The 20122-nt window shown below is 34.9% G+C and overlaps 1 protein-coding gene across 4 annotated transcripts in view; it reads right to left on the bottom strand.

Annotated features, from left to right (window-relative positions):
- The window catches only part of LOC117968773 (TBC1 domain family member 22A-like), a 195755-nt gene that overhangs the window by 135953 nt on the left and 39680 nt on the right, over positions 1 to 20122 (bottom strand). For 2 of the 4 annotated variants that reach the window (XM_058986101.1, XM_058986098.1), the window contains exons 6-9: positions 9185 to 9313; positions 6705 to 6767; positions 5686 to 5751; positions 187 to 301 (exon numbers count right to left, since the gene is read on the bottom strand). In XM_058986101.1, the coding sequence (XP_058842084.1) occupies positions 187 to 301; positions 5686 to 5751; positions 6705 to 6767; positions 9185 to 9313 (373 nt within the window). The remainder of the gene's footprint in view (positions 1 to 186; positions 302 to 5685; positions 5752 to 6704; positions 6768 to 9184; positions 9314 to 20122) is intronic. The other 2 variants (XM_058986100.1, XM_058986099.1) reach the window with 2 other exon arrangements.

Genomic DNA, 20122 nt, shown 5'->3' with positions numbered 1-20122 from the left:
ACTGACATATATTATTAACACTTGGAATGAAGTACTATAGCAGTGGTGACCGGGGAACACATCTGTGTCATGGCCAAAAAATTTTAAAGCCCAACTTTAAAAGACTGTATTCTGACCAAAATTAGTGTCCTTTTGAATACTTGTAGTACTATAGAAAAAAAAGTATTATTCCATAAAAATACTCACCGATATATTCAAAAACATAGACAACAAAGAAAGGAGTAACTAGATCGTTTATGCCTTGCACATATCCGCTGGCTGGGTGCCGTATTGCCCATATGAAGAGAATACGTTCAAAGATCTGAAACCAAAAAAAAACATAGTTATTTCAAGCAAAAACAGAAACAATTACCAGCATTTTAAATGCAATAATACCATTGCCCATATACTAAATGTAAAATGTCAAAAAGATGTGTGTACCAATTGGGGAAAAAAGCATTTATACTGTATATTGAGGTCAAGGTACATTCAAGGAATATATAACTTAGGATGAAATAAATCATGCATTTCACTATCATTTTTTCATGTTCGTTTTTGCTTGTCTTTTTCCTTCTGTATATCAAGGACTTTGTTCAACTCTAACTTCTTTTTGCCTTTAAAGTAAGGCAAACACTTCCATCTTCATTAAAGAAAATGTCTACAAGGTGTTTAATGTTTCACCTTGCTGTCAATTTTCTCAAACTGAGAGACTTGAAGTTCAACCTAAATCAAGCAGAGAAATGCATTACCATTTTTAAAAGGAGTCAGTGTTTGACTATCTATCACATGTACTGGGGGTTGCAGTCATGTATCTGTCATTTTAAAGAAATTCATCCTAAAAACAGCACTGCAACAGACTCACTCAACAGACTTAACAAAATGTCAAGCTTAAACGAGACATGTATAATATCCACATCATTCTACGGTGTACATTTTCATCATAAAACAAAGTCAAATTCATCATTCTCTGAGAAGACACCTTGTTGATGCATTTATTTTCTGCTAAGAAATAAATAATTTTCCAGAGGAACCTGAGGAATACCAAAGAAGTCTAGCCCTAAGCTAACCAAACCATTACTAGACAGAGATGCTGCACTGTTAAAATGATATTTGTGGAAACGATATCATTTAGTCATTCCGTGTCAACACCCCCTGGACAATCTCCAAAATTTTCCACAGGAACGTGTGTAATTCCTCCATATTTTAGCTTCTTGGAATGATGGCTTTCTGAAGGTGGGTATTTTCTCTTCTAATAGTAGAAGTTCCCAATTGGCAATATATGTACAACTTAAAAAACTGTTATCAACATTCATCTTTATTTCAATACATGACAGATATCTATGACCAGTGCTAAAATCAAATGGTGCTGCTGCTGGTTCCATATGCAGTCTACAATCCAATCTGCAACCGAGCGTCTATACATTGAATTCACACTCCTGTTGTACCTTCAATATTTCACTCAAAGCATGATTAATAATTAAAGAATAAAACTGATTTCAAATTTCTTGAAACATAGTCCCATTGGCAGGTGGAAAAGTGGCAATAGTGTCCTAACAGAGATAGTGACCTGAATAATTTATGTTCCACTCAAAGCCGTAAGCCAATATACACGGCCAAACTTTATATCGATTTAAAAAAAAAAAAAAAAATTCTATGTGTCTGAATAATAAATAATTGTGAAACAGGCTGAATATTTGCAACAGGGTGAACAGCAGCAGCTAAAGTCAGTTTTCACAGATGTTGGCAGACATGTTCTGACCTTTAAAGGTGATGCACCCCCCAGATCTTTACTGTTGTTTGGAATAATGCACACAACATGATTCAGCTTCTCATACCGAAATACATTGGAAGACTTTGCCATGTTATAATTTAATATGAAACTGCAGCAGTAACAGTGGAGTAAACGGATGATGTTGTACAGATACAAGAGCAGACACTATTCAAAATAATTTGTAATTTTAAAGCTTTACTGTTGCCATTTTAATATTTTATAAACAATATTATTACCCAAAGTTCCTAAATAAAATCATTACATAAATATAAGGCTGACATATACTGTAATACCCGCAGCTTGTATAGTGAAAACTCCATTAAAACGTTCAGACTTTCAAAATCATTAGAATGTAAAGGAAAAATGAATCCCACAGCTAAGGCATTATTTGCTATAGGCTATTATGCCTCATTAAACTTGGTCTCATGCAGTGAAGAAACGCAAACATTATTTTTTTTTAGTGCAGCGCCCAAGTGGGATATTGATATCAGTGCATTTGTCAGTAGTCACAGTCTGCTGAACGAGTTGAAATATTTGTGTGAATCATATCCAGGAACCTAGAAACTAAATACATACATGTCCCGAGGCGTTACAACAAGGACAGAAATTCACAGCACTGAAATCAGAGTGAAAATCACATCAATGTCTTCTGACACACTTTCTCATGTATTTCCACAAAGAGCAGCAAAGAAAGATAAATGCATTTTGCAAACTCAATACAGAAATGTGATCCACCCTCAACTGATTGGATTTCTTTCTGCTTTTTATGTTTTTCTTTTAAGATAAAAATATATTTTATACAAAGGGCGTATGAGAAGTGCTATCACTGCAAATCAGGATGTCATTTGTTAATGATCATAATTAGGGATTTGATTTGATGGTTTGATGGTGAGATGGTCACGGCTACAAAGACTTGAATATATTTATTCATGTAATATACTGTAATGTTTTTGTATTTGTGCAAAGTAAACATATAGTTAATGTATTTAACATGTATTTAAATGTGTTTTCTTTTAACACGCACTTCTAGTCAAAAGTAAACAGAAATTATTATTATTATTATTATTATTATTATTATTATTATTATTATTATTATTATTATTATTATTTATTATTATTATTATTTTCTTTTAAAGAAAACAACTAACAGGAATATGCTTACCTTTTCATTTTCTCATGTATACCTTAGACCAATAAAAAAAAAAATGAAATTGAGTTTTTTTTAAATAAATGTTCTGGTTGTAAATTTGGAATTTTACAATATCCTTTTCGTTACTGTCTATTTAAACACAGCTGTGGTTTTGGTATTACAAGATGTACATTAAAAGATTAGTAGGATCGTTCTGCATTTACACCGTTGACAGGTTAAGCACCGCAGGGGAACGACTGCAAGAGCTGCAAATCAGGGTTAATGCTTCTCAAGAACTGTAAACCGTCCTCCCTTTAGGTTTTGCATTATCAAGTGTATGCAGCGGTATATTTTTCTGCACAAAAGGCTTCGATTAATCTGAAGTTTGTTTCTCATTAAAGCTGCTCCCTCCGCTTTCATTACATTGTTTGGGATATTGCTCTGCTAGTTGCTTAGAACTAATTTTCACAACTTTTTTTCAATAGTTTTTATAGTTCTGTGTCAGACGTGAACTGCTCCTTTCATATTTTTCCATGGAGTGGAAACAAATGACAGAAATGAATGGGTTCCGTGACCACCGTGACAAAATCACATCCCTAATCATAATGTGTGGACAACACATTTATATTGCTCATCTGTCTTTTAAAAAAACAAAAAAAAATATTCTGATCAAATTACATGTCAATATGCAGCCCGATTCTGCAATTAATCAGCAGTACCCGCTGTCAAACATCTTTCAAATAAAGCACAATAAACTATGATTTATTGATATTTAATACCAAGAACATCCAACACATCAGGAATTACTAGGGATTACAGATTGGCACATGCTGAACGCTTTGCTAATACCCCATTGACGAGGGTCCTGCTGTTTTAATATGTCCTAATACAAAGTACCAGGGGTTTATCACAATGTAATGGAATAAGCCCTATAATATTAAACCTTATTTCAATAGATGGAAATCTTTCTTGATTATATATATATATACACACAATTTTTTTTTTTTTTAATAATCTAAAATCTGGATAATTTATTGGAAACCAAACCTGGATAAAATGGGTTACATATATTAAAAACACTGGCTGTATCTGGTTTAACAAAGTTGTGCCACTTTAGTAAATTGCTTTATAATTCCAGTCTTCTAGCAATTCACTTTTTGTGTTCTCACAATTTCAGGAAGAGACTAAACTGAAATACAAGTACATTCATGGCTGAATTAAATAACATGCTTAGGTCAGCCACTGTTAAAATCTCTAATAGAAACCAAAAAGCTGGAAATCATTGAACCAGTGGCCCGCTTTCTGTTGGGCTTTTTCAAATCAGGATTTGTGCACGTTTCAATGTGAAAAATGCATGCTGTAAATATAATTTATAAAATGCAATAAAAAAAAACATCCAATGAAATACATTCATGTTTCACAATCAAGAACACATCATCAGCATTCTCAAAAGATCATTCCATCAGTCAATGATGGTGTCTTAATAAAAAATCACATTTAGGGATGTTATACAATATATGAAAACTGGTCCAAATGAAATGAAAGGGGCCCTCTACAGTACAGGTATGACCAAAAGTTTTGCATCACCTAGAATTTTAAGATTGAGACATACTTTTAAGAAAAGAACTATATGAACATAATTTAGATATTTTATTTAACATCATGGAAGCCATAATAGTAGTACAGTATTTCATGTTAGATTTCGAAATGTCACATTTTTCAATTTTTCAAGTACAGTATATGGAAAACTACAAAGTGGTATGTAATTCAGTATGTTAACGTAACACTATTCAGCAGGTTTCATTCGACACTGTGAAGCAAAATTAGTTAATTCTTTAGGGTGATGCAAAACTTTTGGTCACAGCTGTATACTGGACAATAAGAACAAACATGTCAGCCTCTACTCAGGTAATGTAATTATTATTATCACTATTTGCATTATAAACAACATATTTGAGAACCTCCAAAGAAATGTAAAGAGCATTTACATGTATGAAATATTTAGAGCATACCCTCTAATCTTATTACTATGAGAATTAGGCAAATACATACAAAAAATACCCTTATGGACAAATAATGGCAATGCTATCTCTTGCTTCACCTCATTCATAATTTAATAACTTACACAGAACTATAACAAGCAGCAATATCCTGTGCAGGTTTGTAATGTGCATGTTCAAGTGTATGATTTGTTTGGAAACAGGATGTATCAACAGTTTCTACACCTCATTAAATAGTGTTAATTTATATTAATTTCCAATTCTCAAATTACCATGTGCAGCAGGTGACTGATAGACCAGCAGTGCATAAATGAGCAAAAAGAATACATTCTTTCAGCAGTGAAAGTATACAGCAAAGGACCGCTGAACATCTAACAATTGTTAAATTTAGATCCCCCCAAGAATTGGTCACACATAGGATGTAATTTAATTTCAACAAATTTCAAAATCAAGTGGATGGTGAGCTTGTAATCTTCTCTAGGCATTTTTTTCTAAAACTAAAATATTCAATTCTGGTACATTAAATGTTAAACCGCTAACATATTTTTTACAATTCAAACTAAAACCTTCACATAGGCATCCTACAATTAGTAACTGTATTCATGCATACAGCATATCTCCAGTGGTATACAGTATATGTTTTCGAAGTTCTGCTTGAGTTTAGTATCAATGGATAATCGTCCTTTTAACTTGGTTATCTTTAAATATATTTTAAGGACAGGTAGTGTTTGTCCGATTACAAAAAAAGAAGAAAAAAAAAAAACAGGTCAAGCACTACTGGCCAATCAATTTGTTAATTCTCTCACCTCTTGCACAGAAGCTTGTTGAAAGAGAGGAATAAGAGGATTAGTTCTTGGAATGTCAATGTGAATCTGCGGATAAAGAAAGAAAACAGAAGCACAGGCCAAATTATTCTGGTTGGCACAGCCGTTAAAGAAAATCGTTAGTTTTTAAACAAGGCTCCAAGCCGAGGGCTAAAGGCCACAAAATGCTCCGTGCCATTTTCTTTTAGTTCATTTCAAAAGCAAAGAGCAGAGGAAATACTCATAACCATAAAAGTAGCCAAGCTAGCTGCTGTTTCCTGAACTGTGTTAAGGTCACTGTATCTGGGCTTCACCAACGCAATCCTTCATGTTGACTTTCTTTTACTTTATGTTTTTTTTTTTTTTTTTATATTGTTCACTGGTATAGAAAGACCTAAATTCTAAAGAATCCCCTTAGGCACCATCAGTGTTTCCCAATATTGTACTTGATCTAAGCCACTTTATAGCCCGATCTCTTTATGAGCCCACAAGCTTTTCTAATTGTGTATACCTCATTACATTTATCTACAGTATACTAAACATAACCAGCGATTTACATAGAATTCAGAACACTTTCACAGGGCTAGCATCGATGTGAAAGCTTCAGATTTTCTTTTTTCAGTTTGAAAATGACTTTTTGAACATTTGTCTACCAGACAATGTTTGTATATATCATTAACCAAAACACCTTAACTGGTATGCAGCACTTAATATGACATACAGTATAATATAATAAATGTAATTTAGTAACTAAGGGCAGTGAATCAATTCTAAAACATCTAGAGTCATTTTTTTGTTTGTTTGTTTCCTTTTTTCCAGAAAAAAATATCTAAACCTGTTCACTGATTTTCAAAATGGTATGAAGGCAACATAACTGTGGATAGTTGGTGAAGCTTGAAAAGAAACCCGTACCTAGTTCAGCAAGCTCAGAGCCCATACAGGCATTCCCTTGAGACTAACTACAGGATTGATGGATGATATAGTGTGAAGAGTACATGTGTTTTCAATCCTTTAATCCTTACCTCTGTAACTTTTGGTTGTAGTATTAAACTCTCAGGGTTCATACGGGGAATATCTATGTGAATCTGATGGTTCAGAAAAACAGTAAACATTTACTTTAGTGAAGCTGTTTGTTTAATGTATTTAAAATATCTATAAAAGTACGTGTACGTTGCAGAAATAACTATGTGCATTACTGTAAACTACAAATATAAGCCCCTACAAATAATAATGTAATATAATTGGTGTATTTGTGTTTCAAATGGCAGTGTACTTAAATGTTTGGGTACTGTATTTACAGTATGTAGTTCTTAGATATTCATTAAATGTTTACTTACCGTAATATTCAGATTATAACCCTCGGTGTGCATAATCATTATTTTTTAAATGGATTTTGCAGGAGTATGGTGAAATTCAATTAGTATCATTCACGTAATCTCAAAAATCAACAAAGGCCAATTTAAGGTATTATAATCTATTCTATAGTGAACACAATGGTGTATGGCACACTCAAAGCAAGTTTGATATACTCCATGTTTAACACATGAGAATGTGCACCGGCTCTAGAGTAGAGAGTGACACGGGAATGAAACTTCAGTCCTGTTGCATCAAAAATATTCCTGTCCCATCCCATCCCATCCCATCCCATCCCATCCCATGAAAGAGTAATTATTTCCAATCCTGTCCTGTCCAAATTTTTCCCATCCCGTAACTTTTATGGGTGATATGAAATATTTTACAATTATGGGTAATATGAAATATTTTAAGTATCAATCTATGTTAAACGTAAGTGTTTTTATTAACCATTCCATGTTGTCAAGACGCTGATTCTCCGCGGACATCTGCTGTCCCACTGGTCAGTCCACGTTGGACTCTCTCCGAGTTTGAACCTTCTGATTCGGAGGCATACAACTCGAATTGATATGGTAGATAATTCCTGTTTTCTCTCTACATCAGATCCATCACTACATAATTCACATTCATAAGAGGTGTCTGAAACTGATAACATTAGGCTACTCTCACTTTCACTGTCGCTGTCATCCATACTGGCAGATGCAAGGAGCCTGAGTTCACAGTCTCCTGGCCCCACACCAGGAAATGGAGATCGTCCTCTGTGTATTTCCAGGTATTATTTGATTAATTGTAGCGCGATTAAACATAATTTGGTAAAATTAACGTGATTATATGTTCAAGTGAGACCTGTTAATATTATTTTGTTTGTTTATGGTAACAGTCAAGTTCCATGTCATAGGCTCTTTTACGACTTTAAAGAGCAAAAAAACACTCTTCCTGTCTGCTGGTGGCAGAGTAGTCCCGTTCTTTCCCATTCCCGGAATTAAATCCCGTTCTTGCCCGTCCTGAGAGGTTTATCTATTTTTTTTATTTCCCGGTCCCGATCCCCTCCCGTGAGCTTCACTCCTGTACCATCCCGTCCCACAAAATAAACACAATTTTTTTCCCGTACCGCGGGAATCCCGTCTTCATGTCACTCTCTACTCTACAGCACACTAGCCTTGTATCTTGCAAAATGTTTTCTTCATTTGGGAAGTAAAAAAAAATAATTAAAAAAAGGCAAAAGGGAAATCAAAAGTTTTGTAATAAAAAATGAGAAAGTCAAAACAGTAAAAAAAAAAAAAAGACAGACAAGAGAGATATCAGTGGAACACAAGTTAGAGAGATCAGAGGGAATACAAGAGAAGATCACAAAGGAGTTGACAACAAGAATTGAAAAGGAAATAAAAAGATGAAGAACTAAATGAGACATCTCGTGTAAAAGTATGAACAAAAGATTGTATATAGGATTACCATGCTTTTGTTAGGGATACGATAAGTTAATGACCAATGCCTTTTTAATATACACAGGTAGCTGGTATGGTCAAATTTGTGTATTACTTTCATTCTTTCTGTATACATATATATTTAGAGTAGACTACTAACAGTACTGCAAAATTATACGTAACTGGATTATCCTATTAATTATGAAAATAACAGTACAACTTGGTACAGGTACTGTAACAGTCACAATTATCTTAACTAATGTTTTCTTCTTGTTTTTTTTATAATTACTTTGAAGATCAATGTATGTTTCAGTCATCACATCCTGGTGACATTCTGCCCACAGTGGATGTAACAAATACCACATTTGATCCAAGTGGTATTTCATCTGCTGGGGGCAGAATGTTGCATGGAGACAGGCTAATGGTTACAGCGGGACTAAATCATAAAACATGCTTAAAAACTTCAACCAGTGTTGCGACTGAAAGAGGAAATGATACACAGAGGAAATCTAAACAAGAAAAATACATTAGTTAGGATTACTGATGTCACACTGATACCATGTTGCTCTTTCACTTAAAGTGCTTCAAATGCTTTCAGTTAAAAGATGCTCTACAATAAATAAACAACCCATTTAAATTGCTATGGATTTTTTTATTTTACTTTGTCTGAATTAAATACTTAATATTTACATATTTAAAAAAATTATATATACATAGGTTTATACCTGTCTGTATGTATCCTGATGGTGTTCATCATTTCTAGACTCATAGTATTGTTCAATGAAACCAAAATATTCTTGTCGTTTTCTCTGCAGAGTGCTTTCTCTTCGTTCCACATTTGCAGGAAGATAGCCCTAAAAAAAATTACAAATTACATTAAGAACAAAAATACATTTAAATTATATTGAATGTTTGTCAAAATAAGTATGAAAAGATGAATATCCAATTACACCTATCGGCAGCAACATTCCAATACATTATAAACAGACCCAGGGCTAAATGAAAAGGAAAAACATAATGCCCAAACAGCATACAGTCAGATTCCTTCCATAACTGGCTGTACTGTTACAGGCACTTCACATTAAGAATATAGAAATCATTAGATGTTTCCATTCCAACATCTCAGCATTTGCTTTTTTCACTGCCAATGATGCATAACTGGTTACTAAATTTACATGTAAAAGAAAGGGAGGTGATGGGGTGAAGACATCCTAACACCCAGAATTCTGGATTCATTCCAGGTTTAACTGGATGCTTTATTAAATGATGCTTAACATTTTGTGTAAGAGAGGCTTCAGCTCTAGCAGTATTCTCATAACTCTGTCCATTTCTGATCAACATGAATATACCCCAAGACTGGTTGTTGTGTCTTGGACTTTCCATACTGTCTTAATCCCTATAAAGGATGAAGAATACAAATTCTCTCTCTCTCTCTCGCAATGGAACGTGAAACAAGCAATGTGATTGGTCGAGCAAGGTTCCAGCTGTCTGTATATTGGATGGACAAACAGTTGGAGCCTTGACACATATTTGAAATTACTGCCCTGCCTGACAGAATGTAAAGTACCAGTAGTCATCTTGTTTACAGTTAGATGTACAGTAACTATACAACTGTGTGACCAATTAGCAGCAAAAAAATCCCAAAAGTAATAAGTAAACATGGCGATTTAGACGAAAAAACAATGAAATGAACTGGAAGATACTAAAACAGAAAATAAATACCAATAAATAAATTGCTGTCTATACTCACTCACCCCACCTTTGTCACTGCAAATAATGTATTTTTAGCGGTTTGTAAACACTATAGAAAAATACAAAAAGATAATTCTGCACATTATCCACCCCTCTCCGACACAGACCTTGAAAGATTCCTGAAATCTGACGTTATTTATTTATTTTTTTTACTCCCGTTCTGCTGAAACAGCGTCTTGCACTCACAGAAAAAAAAAAATTCAGTACCGTCTCAACTCCGCCTCCTGGTGGATCTTTTCAATGGCAATGTACAATTCAACATTTACTTACTTTTGCATGTTTCAATTAAATCAATTTACTCATCTTAACAGTGTGTATTTCAAAGTTATAAAGGGGTCCAGTTTTGTGGTCCCTTTATTGACTTCTGATCTGGATTATAAATGCAATAAGGCCCTTCAGGGTGTCTGTTTACGTCAAATATACGGACATCTCGGGGGTTATTATTATTATTATTATTATTTTTAGGGCCCCAATAACAGATTAGATAGACCAAGGGGTAATTATAAGCATGGAGAAGGCAGAGGGATGTCAATGAATCAAACTCAAAGAGAGGTTTGCGACTTCAAGTTCTCTGACTGGTGCAGATTACATGATGCAATGTTGTAGGAGTTGTTGTAGGATTAAATAAGTCTGCCGCTGTTTGGAGGATTCTGGGTAACCAACACAGTCATTCATTTACAAAAACTATTATATTTAATCCTGCAGTAACACAGTCTTTGTGTTATATTAAAATGCTTGCTGTCTGCAGCCACGCAAATTGAGGCACAGTAAACTAAAATGTTTTCTGTTCCTTTGCTCCTATATCTGACAAAGTAAGTAAATCACGGAGGTCATTGTCATACAAATTTAAGGATTATGGGAAACTTCTGCCTTCCATCTGTTAAATCTCCTTGATTCTGGAGCTGGTATTTTTTTCAGGCAGTGTTAATCCCTGAACAGTAAAACTACACATTATACTACGGAGACAGACAGTTCTAAAGATTAGGGTGTTAGAAAATTAATTACCATCAATCAACACTACAATTCATAACCCTTTTCATTGAAGTACCAGACCAATTAATTTGAGGACAACACAGGATCAAGTGTATGACTATTTCACAAAAATCTAAGAAAAACAGCACACATAAAACATAAATTAAAAAATTATAAAACAATCTGATCCACGATACAGCAATAAACATAAAGCATCAGAATAATATTCTGCTGTGTTCCAATTGAGAAAATAAATAAAACCTCCATCATTGGAAAGCTTGCATCGCCCTGAATCAATACTGTGGCGTTCCCCATCGGCTGACCCCCTCAGGAGACACTCCGCACCACGTTGCTCAAGTAAAAAGTAGTATTTAATGCCTTTAAATGTTTACACTGTACCAGCCCACTCTAGCAGTGTACCGGAAAACTTGAAACTAGCTCAGCTCTGCCCAGGCTAACCCCGAGCACCCCTATATAATCATTCCCTTATCCCGCCTACAGAAGAGTCAACCTCCTATCCTAACCCCAAATTAAACCCACAAAAAACACACATGGGACCACGACTTGTCAATCAAGACCCCCATAACATGCTATAGGCAGTCCCCAATACAATTAGTACCCCAGACACACACATTGGTGTGTGTCATTGCAAAACCACCCTGGGAGCAGGCAGGTCCCTAATCCTGTTTCCCCCTTTACCCCAATGGGGGTGATAGCACATTGTACAACTTGGCTATCCTATTCTTGTTTTCAGATATTTAAAAAGAAAAATGTCCAAACACTGCTCTTTTGAAACATATTTACTGCAGGTTGATCACACGTTAAAAACAGTACTGAAAGGTAAATGACTGTCAGTGTTCTTGAGTCATTAGTAAGCGTGCCTGACCAAACATTCAATTCTGTGCTGGAAGAAATTGAAACATGAATATCGGTGTACATTACTGGCTAAAATAACAAAAACTGCCGCTAGCCGATTGGTTTTTTTTTCTCCTTATATTGGTGGCATGCCGATAGGCTACTGATATCGGTGCAGCCCTACTTTTTATATATGTCTGAGTTATTGAACAAATGTTTCAACTTTAACTTAATTTACATGGGCTTTGCTGCATATCACTTTGTTTTGATAATATCCAGAAGAGATAATATGTACAATTATAAGGTTGCATTGGCTCTGAACAAAAAGTTAGCTTCTTCTTTTGTTTTTTTCCCCAGTAACATTTTAAATAAATGTATTAATATTAAAACACCACTATTCATTGTAAATGGATAGTTTTTATGGGGGCTGGGTCAACTGTGGTTGTGAAGCAATGCTGCTTTAAACTAGATCCTTTCAAGTAAATTACTGCTTTGATAATGGATTACTCCACTCCACATATGCAAGAAACTTTATTATAAGTGGCATTGGGGGATATACTTTTCCCTCAAGGAACGCTGCCAAAGACTTATTGATAATTGATAAACAGGTCAAAAGAAGCATCAGAAACCAAACAGAATCCTGCAATGCTTTTGAATGTCAGCACTATTTGCATGAATGATTTATGGAAACTGTTTGGTAGATCTGCACGGTGAGGCAAGTTCTTAAAATGTGGCAGAGAATTTGTGAAGCTCAGAAAATACTTAACAGATGTCTGTACCATAAAAAGAAAGTCTTGCGATAATTAATCACAAAAGTTCATTAATCACCTAACTTACTGCCCATGTGTGCCCATTTTTTATTCTTTTTGCAGACAGATTCTACAACAAGATGTATGTTAGCTTTCCAGTCCCCTTTAAACCAGAAATCAGTGCTATTAGCATATGTCAGTGTAATTAAGCCTAATTGATAATGTACTTTGTAGATTCAGATATTGGTCTAAGACAGTGGTTCTCAAACATTTTTGGGCCGCACCCCCCTTCCTCTTGTCTGTGGTACTTGACGCCCTCCCACCCCAACACACACACACACACACACACACACACACAGGTAAAAATAAAATCCAACATGTCTGCGGCTTCTCTGTATGTCACTACTGTTTTTTTTTTTTGCACGAACCAGCCACCAATCCATCGTAATAAGAGCAAACTTAGCACTGTAAATTACAGTTTTCTGATTGTGACCAACGCTTACTACATGTAACATACATTACCAAATGGCAGCGGACTTCATCCAAAAATATGCAAGCTTAAAAGGCACGCGTCAGATGCACAGCACCATCTACAAACTTTGCGAACAAAGGCAGCCTTCTAATCAGTTACAGTATTTATCGTTCTTATATGGCCCTTAATTTTAAGAACCAGTAAACGTTTATGATAAGCATTTGCTGTCTCTCATTAAAACTATGGTTCACAACATAACACAGTGGAACGATCACAGTATTACCAAGTCTGACACAAACAATTTGGGCTGTTACTTTATTAAACCCTTCTAAAAAAAGAACACAAAAATGCTTAACATAAAAAAGAACCGTCCTACTACAGTAGCAGGCAGTGTACACTGCCTCTGGGTTTATGATCGCATCATTAATTGTGCATTTTTTAAATCCATTGATGGAAATGTCCGGTCTACTTTTAATGTTTTCAAGCAAATTGGCTTCATCACTGCCATTCTCATATCCACTTTGATATCTCACACATTATTTCTCTTGTCCAGTTATGCCTCTGTATACCAGTCTGACAGAGGGTGGGTTTGCTACGAGTACTGTATGCAACCCTCTGATTGGTGGAAGTATTATTGCCGATCCAATCAAAATAGCCAATAAAGCCCAAATAAAGTATCCACCAATTATAGGGTATAGCCTAGGTTAAGAGGTGCGCTGTATTTTTTTTATTAAAAAATAAAAAACCCTGAACCTTCTAATGCTTCCCCAGGATACATTTTCTTAGACCAGTTTGAGAACCACTGGTCTAAGAAAATACATAAGATGATTAAAATATCTACCTTTTATTTACATACTAATGCTGGTTAAACTGTTTTTTAAACACACCTAACTTTAAATTCAGAAAAAAGTTTTTCACATGTGTTTAATTTAAATCAGCACACATTGTGTAGAAAATGACATCACACATACTCAAACAGAGCAAACGCCTTCCTAAAATAATACAATGCATTTGAATGCATGCACCATAGTTTATGTTTGGCAATTTGTTTCCTCAGCTTTCTCTAATCAGATTGAATTAAGTGTTTTTTAAAGTTGTGAAATAACCAGCTTTTGGTATTATATCAAAAGGAGACCGAAGGAAAATATCTGTGTGTATGAAAGGAGAATTATGTGTATGAAAGTAAAATGGTTTACCCTTATGTAACATTTTAATATGGCATGATAAAGTGATCTCTTCAGTTAAAAAAAAATAAATAAAAAAGAATTCCGTGTTTTTGGTTATAGTAGTTTCTACTGTTTTGTTTTTTCAAAGTTAATTTATATTTTACTCTTTCAAGTTTCAAATGCTAGTATAATTTTCCTTGCAATATTTTGACTATATTTTCACTCCAGTGGGCTTTTAATGTGGCCTAGTTGCTGTTCTGTAAACCACGTGTTGTAAATTCTGAACTAAGCACTGGAGTGTGTGCACAGTATAGTGTATACTCTCACTCTACTGATCAGCTCTTTGTTTCTGTTTTTCACACAAGACATATCGTTTTTTTATCAAGTCATTCTCCCATCTGTTGAGTATGGGGATGTAATTTATCAAAACAGTCCCTTCATCAGTGTTTTATAGATTGCACACTTTGTTTAATTGTCTGTGCACATTTGTCCTTCAGTTTAATATACCCAGCATTGCATTCTTCATTAGATGGCAGCCTAGACAGACTACTCTTACAGCTCAAAAGATTATTACAGGTTGGTCTATTGTGTCCTAGTCGACTGTATGTATAAGCGTTTTTTTATCAAATGCTGCTATGATTACAATTAAAGATACAGGATGCACTTGTTAATCAAGCATGAAGTCAATGGTATTAGACTAGCAAGAAACCACTTAGAGTAGTTGGATCATTTTATACCAGTAAAATGATTCGCCTGAAAATTTGCCTTTTCACTTCTTTTACAACGGTGGCCAATCATAACACTATTAAAACTGCTAAATTTTAGCATGCATGTTGCAGGCCTTTGGAAAAAGAAATGTTTAGGAATAAAAAATAAAAATAAATGGTCCTACAAATTTACAGTGGTTTACTATTTCCCTGAATAGTGTGTATTTGGCCTACTGTCAGAATACTTGTTTAGGCTCAAGCAGTGGCAATGGTAGGGGGAGGACAGGGATGGTGGGCACCAGCCCTGAAATTTGTCCGTCTCCCCTAAAAACTACATCTCCCAGAATACCATGTCTTGTTACTCGGCAATAGTACACAAGAAAAATCCACCCAACAAAGCATTATCCAATCTATGGTCAGCCTTGTTACCTTTACAGCCAATCAGAGTAAGAATTAAGAAAATGTGAACGCTACTCAGAGTCATTGTCAGTGCTGACAGCATTTGGGGTGAAGCGCGAAGTCTTGCTTGAGAAACAAACAAAACTGGACCAACGACTTAATTCCAACTGCAGTAAGAAAAGTGCCTAGACTATTAAACAAAATTGTTTTATAACATATGGATTTTCTAACTGATGTATTTCTGTATTTTATTTTGCTGTGTTGTGAGCTTGTAAGCTAGTCCATTGTACATTTTAACAAGTTAACTGAGACGAAGAACTTCATGTTACATACAGGACCCAAGTAATGTAATTCCAGAGTCGGTGTCAAACCTCAATGAAAAAAACAAAATGCCGCCTAGCTGATAAAGAACCTTGTGTAGAAAACACGCACACACACGGTTGTTTGTATTAATGCTTATGAATCAATGTATGCACGGAAAAGGGGCTAAATAAAAACGCTGATGACACAGGAAGAGTTTGGTGCATAATGTGGAGTATAATTTCAACAGTATTTATTCCATATTCCATTCAAAATGATATGCTTTCATGAAGCCAGTATAAAGGTACATATTTCTGAATTTGTCTAGTTTCCTTTCCAATGCAGAGACCAAACTTCTTGCTTTTGGATACGACAGTTGTGTGATGGTTTACGAAGAGCACATTTTCTGTATTGCTTAGAAATAAGTAAAAGACGTTAAAAAAAAAAAAAAAATGATTATGAAAAAAAAATATGATTTACAAATGCTATTTGAAAAATAATTTTTAAAAAAAACAGATGAATGTGTTGTCTTGGAAAACTGCATTGCCGGAATGTGCCGGCAGAGTTTGAAAACTATTTGTTTGATATCTGAGACAAGTTTCTAGTGATTATCGATAATACTGCATCACTCGAGATGAAACAGGACCGTATCCGTGGTATTTAGAAATTTACATCGCATTAAGTTTCATATGGAATAGCTAATGTCAGTCGATGTGATTAATGATTATATAATACTGTAGTTTTTAACAAGCCTTCCCCTTTACTTCATTTTTAGGCACTGTAGAAACAGATTTGTCAAAGTGTGCCTTCAAAATATGTAATTTGGTCTTGAGCCCCTTGAAATGTATTTGCATGTAGACTTTAGAATACACATCAAATGGCAGTTTTGAAAGGGGGGGGGGTATGTGATATAAAATATATATATATATATATATATATATATATATATATATATATATATATATAATTGACAACCCTAATAAATGGTGGCTAATATTTAAAACACTTGTTCATAGAAAATATATTTAGCTTAAAAATGGTTTAATTATGGTTTGTCCATTCTTGAAGATGTTTAAAAGAAAGGCATGGATGGATAATGTTCTACTTCAGACTGCAGTGCATTTAGAGAAGTTCTGGTTATCTGTAAGGTGAAACTATTTTAAAAATGTACTTTACTGCATTGATATTAGATTGTATTGTACAGATTACAGTAAGTAACAGAGCTACGTATCATACAGATTTTTTTTTTTTTTTTTTGGTCAAGTAAACATCCAGGCTAGTGTTTTTTTTTCATGATAGTGTTTGTGTGAGACAGTGACATTATCACTGTGTGTGTGCTGGGTTAGGGTTAGGGTTAAAAAAAAACTCCAGCCCCCAAGCATATCGGTCTGCCACCCTTTCGCCTCCCCTCTTCCAGAATCCTGGAATCGCCACTGGGCTCAAGACATCTACTTTGTAGCACAGAAACATAAAAGGCATGAGACTTGTGTAAACACTGTATTTAGTTCCTGCAATCTGAACTTAAAGGGGGTTCTATTAAACTTAACCCCCTGCTGACAATGCAGAGTAAACCTGTGATTGGAGAGTGTCCATTTCAAAACAGCCAAAGGGTGTGCGGCAGGGCTGAGGCCTGCCCCTTTAAATAATGTACAGATGGTGGTGGTTTATATAATAAATATGGTTTGGTGGTTTAAAAATGAAAGTGTATTTTTTTGTAAAATACTGTGTGCTAGATATGGCAGGGCAGGAAGATTAAACTTCCCTCCCTGTCTAATTGAAGTGTCAATTAACACTGGTCACCTGCCTTTAAAAACGGCCTGGAAATCCCTCCCAGGTTTATTTAGTTTAGGCAGGGAGAAGGTTCCTGGAGCGGGACCTCCCTTTTAGTGGGAGTAGTGCTTGGCCACCATTTGTTTCCTAGCTTTGTTTTCGTACAGTTTTGTTTTGTAGTTTTGTAATTATGTGTGTGTATGTTCTTTCACACTAGGGACCAACCACTGCACCTGCCAGCAATATTGTTGATTATTAATAAAACCTGGACATCTGTGCGGGTTTCAATTGCAAACTCTCTGCGCCTCTCTATCTCAGCAGATACCCACACCGTGACATCACCCCCTGTTACAGGGTGGTAGAACAGCACTTAACCAAAACACAAAGGAACGGATAAAAGCAAACTGCAGATTTATACAGCATTATCACAGTTAAGCAAGTGAGATGGTGTGTAGCACATTTAATATTTACCAGGAAACAGTTGTTAGTTTGAATAAACTGTGCAAAGTTAAGCTTAAACTATTAATAAATTGGATATGCACCATGACTACAGTCACCAATTAAACTAGAAATGCATTAAACACTTTCGTTTCTGTATAATTAAAGAAATGTGATTGAGCAGTATTACTTTCTAAAATGGGCTATCCGCAATGTGCTTTATTGTCTGACAGGATAATTTCATGGTACCTTCGTGCTGAAAACGAAATAATTTCCCCTGGAAACTTTCCAGCTTGTTAACTTTATCAAAGACACAGAGAATAATTGTAATTATTATTATTGATTTATTGATTTATTTATTATTATTATTATTATTATTATTATTATTATTTAAACTATATAAACATAGTTTAAATATTTTATTTAACAAAAACTGCACAATGATACTGCAGGTCTACAGGAAGCCATAATAGTGCAGTATTTCATGATACTGTAGATTTCAAATGTCACATTTTTCAATTTTTGCCAGTTTTTTGTTAAATGTATGGAAAGCTACAAAGCGGTGTGTAATTCAATATGTTAACATAACATTATTCAGCAGGTTTCATTCAACTTTATAAAGCAATATTAGGTAATTATATAGGGTGATGCAAAACGTTTGGCCATAGATGTAGGTGTAGGTCATGCTTTTCAGTGACAGGCCAGCTGAGAGAACTTGAATACTGACCTTAAGCTTAAATCCAGCTTAACCCTAGCCCTAACTGAAAGAATGTAACACAGTTTTACACTGGCCCTTCTTTCTGTACCAGGTAAAGCACGAGGCCTGTCTTTCTGCACCTATACTTCTGAAAACATATACAAAATCCTAGTCAAGCTTCAATGAAAACGTAATTTTACAAAAAAATATGCAATGTACATAAATCAGCAATTTAGGAAACTTTTGAATGTTCTCTAGTGAGACACTGTCTTTCATGCAAGAAAAAGCCATCTGGGAAAACTTTTTAATTAAAAAAAAAGAAATAAATAAATGGTTCAGCACATTTCAATATACAGTAGAGAACCGCTTGATCTCCATGAAGCACTGCAGTTATCTTTCATGTTTAAGAATGTTGTTCAGTAGCATGAATTGCTATCTCTGAACATATAATACAAATCTAACTCTTCTTTACCCTTTTACAAATATTTTTTTTAAAATTTTTTGTTTTTGTTTTAGTGCGACAGAGAAGAGAGCACTTACTAGGAAACTAAGGTCAGGACAGGGGCGTCAAACTTTTCAGTTCAACTTCTGGAAGACTTCCTTATGCTGACAGCTTAAAAAAAATGAAAGCTCTCATCTGACTCTTTTCTCCATTAAGGTCTGACATTTCTATTTATCAGTGCACACTCTCTCTATGACACAGACCCCCTCAGCACTCGAAAGGCTGACAATTGAGACCCACCTGTCTTCCTCCGTTACTGCTCCCAACACCCCCTCACAAGGTATCTCTTAATTGCAACTTCTAACTTCACAGCTGTACCTATATAAACTGTAATTTATCATATGATGTTAGTGGAAATTCATCATTCAAATGATGCACACAGGAAACCTTCAAAGGGTGCTGCTTATGGTGCCACATTTATCAGTCATGCGCTAGGTATCCTGAAGGATCCATGTTACAGAAGCAAGTTTGCTTGACAAGGTAGGTGACCTGAACTAATGTACCTGTCTAGCAGTAAACTTTTTGGTGATTTAAAAACATAATAAAAAGATAGAAGAGATAAGAAAGCCACAGTCTAAAAATAAACTCAAAAAATCACAAAGTACTGCCAAATCGTGTGAGAGAATGCTGTAATGAAGTGCTAAATCTTTCTATAACCTGTATTAATCCAGGCCAAAGCATACAGCAACCTGTTTCTCCACCCCATTTGGTGGCACTCATAACCTGGTGAACCTACATCCTATTCACTCATTACTCTGGTTCAAACCTGTGTTAACACAGAAATAATGATGATTGAATGTTTTTGTTTATGTTTATTGTGCAGCATACGACAGGAGCAGAGATATATGTTTGTGTTATTCACATTGCAGGTAAATCATTTGTAA

The sequence above is a fragment of the Acipenser ruthenus genome, chromosome 14 (genome assembly GCF_902713425.1).
Source record: "Acipenser ruthenus chromosome 14, fAciRut3.2 maternal haplotype, whole genome shotgun sequence".
Classification (NCBI taxonomy): domain Eukaryota; kingdom Metazoa; phylum Chordata; class Actinopteri; order Acipenseriformes; family Acipenseridae; genus Acipenser; species Acipenser ruthenus.
Note: the sequence above shows the minus strand (reverse complement) of the source record. Positions and strands in the feature narration are given on the sequence as shown.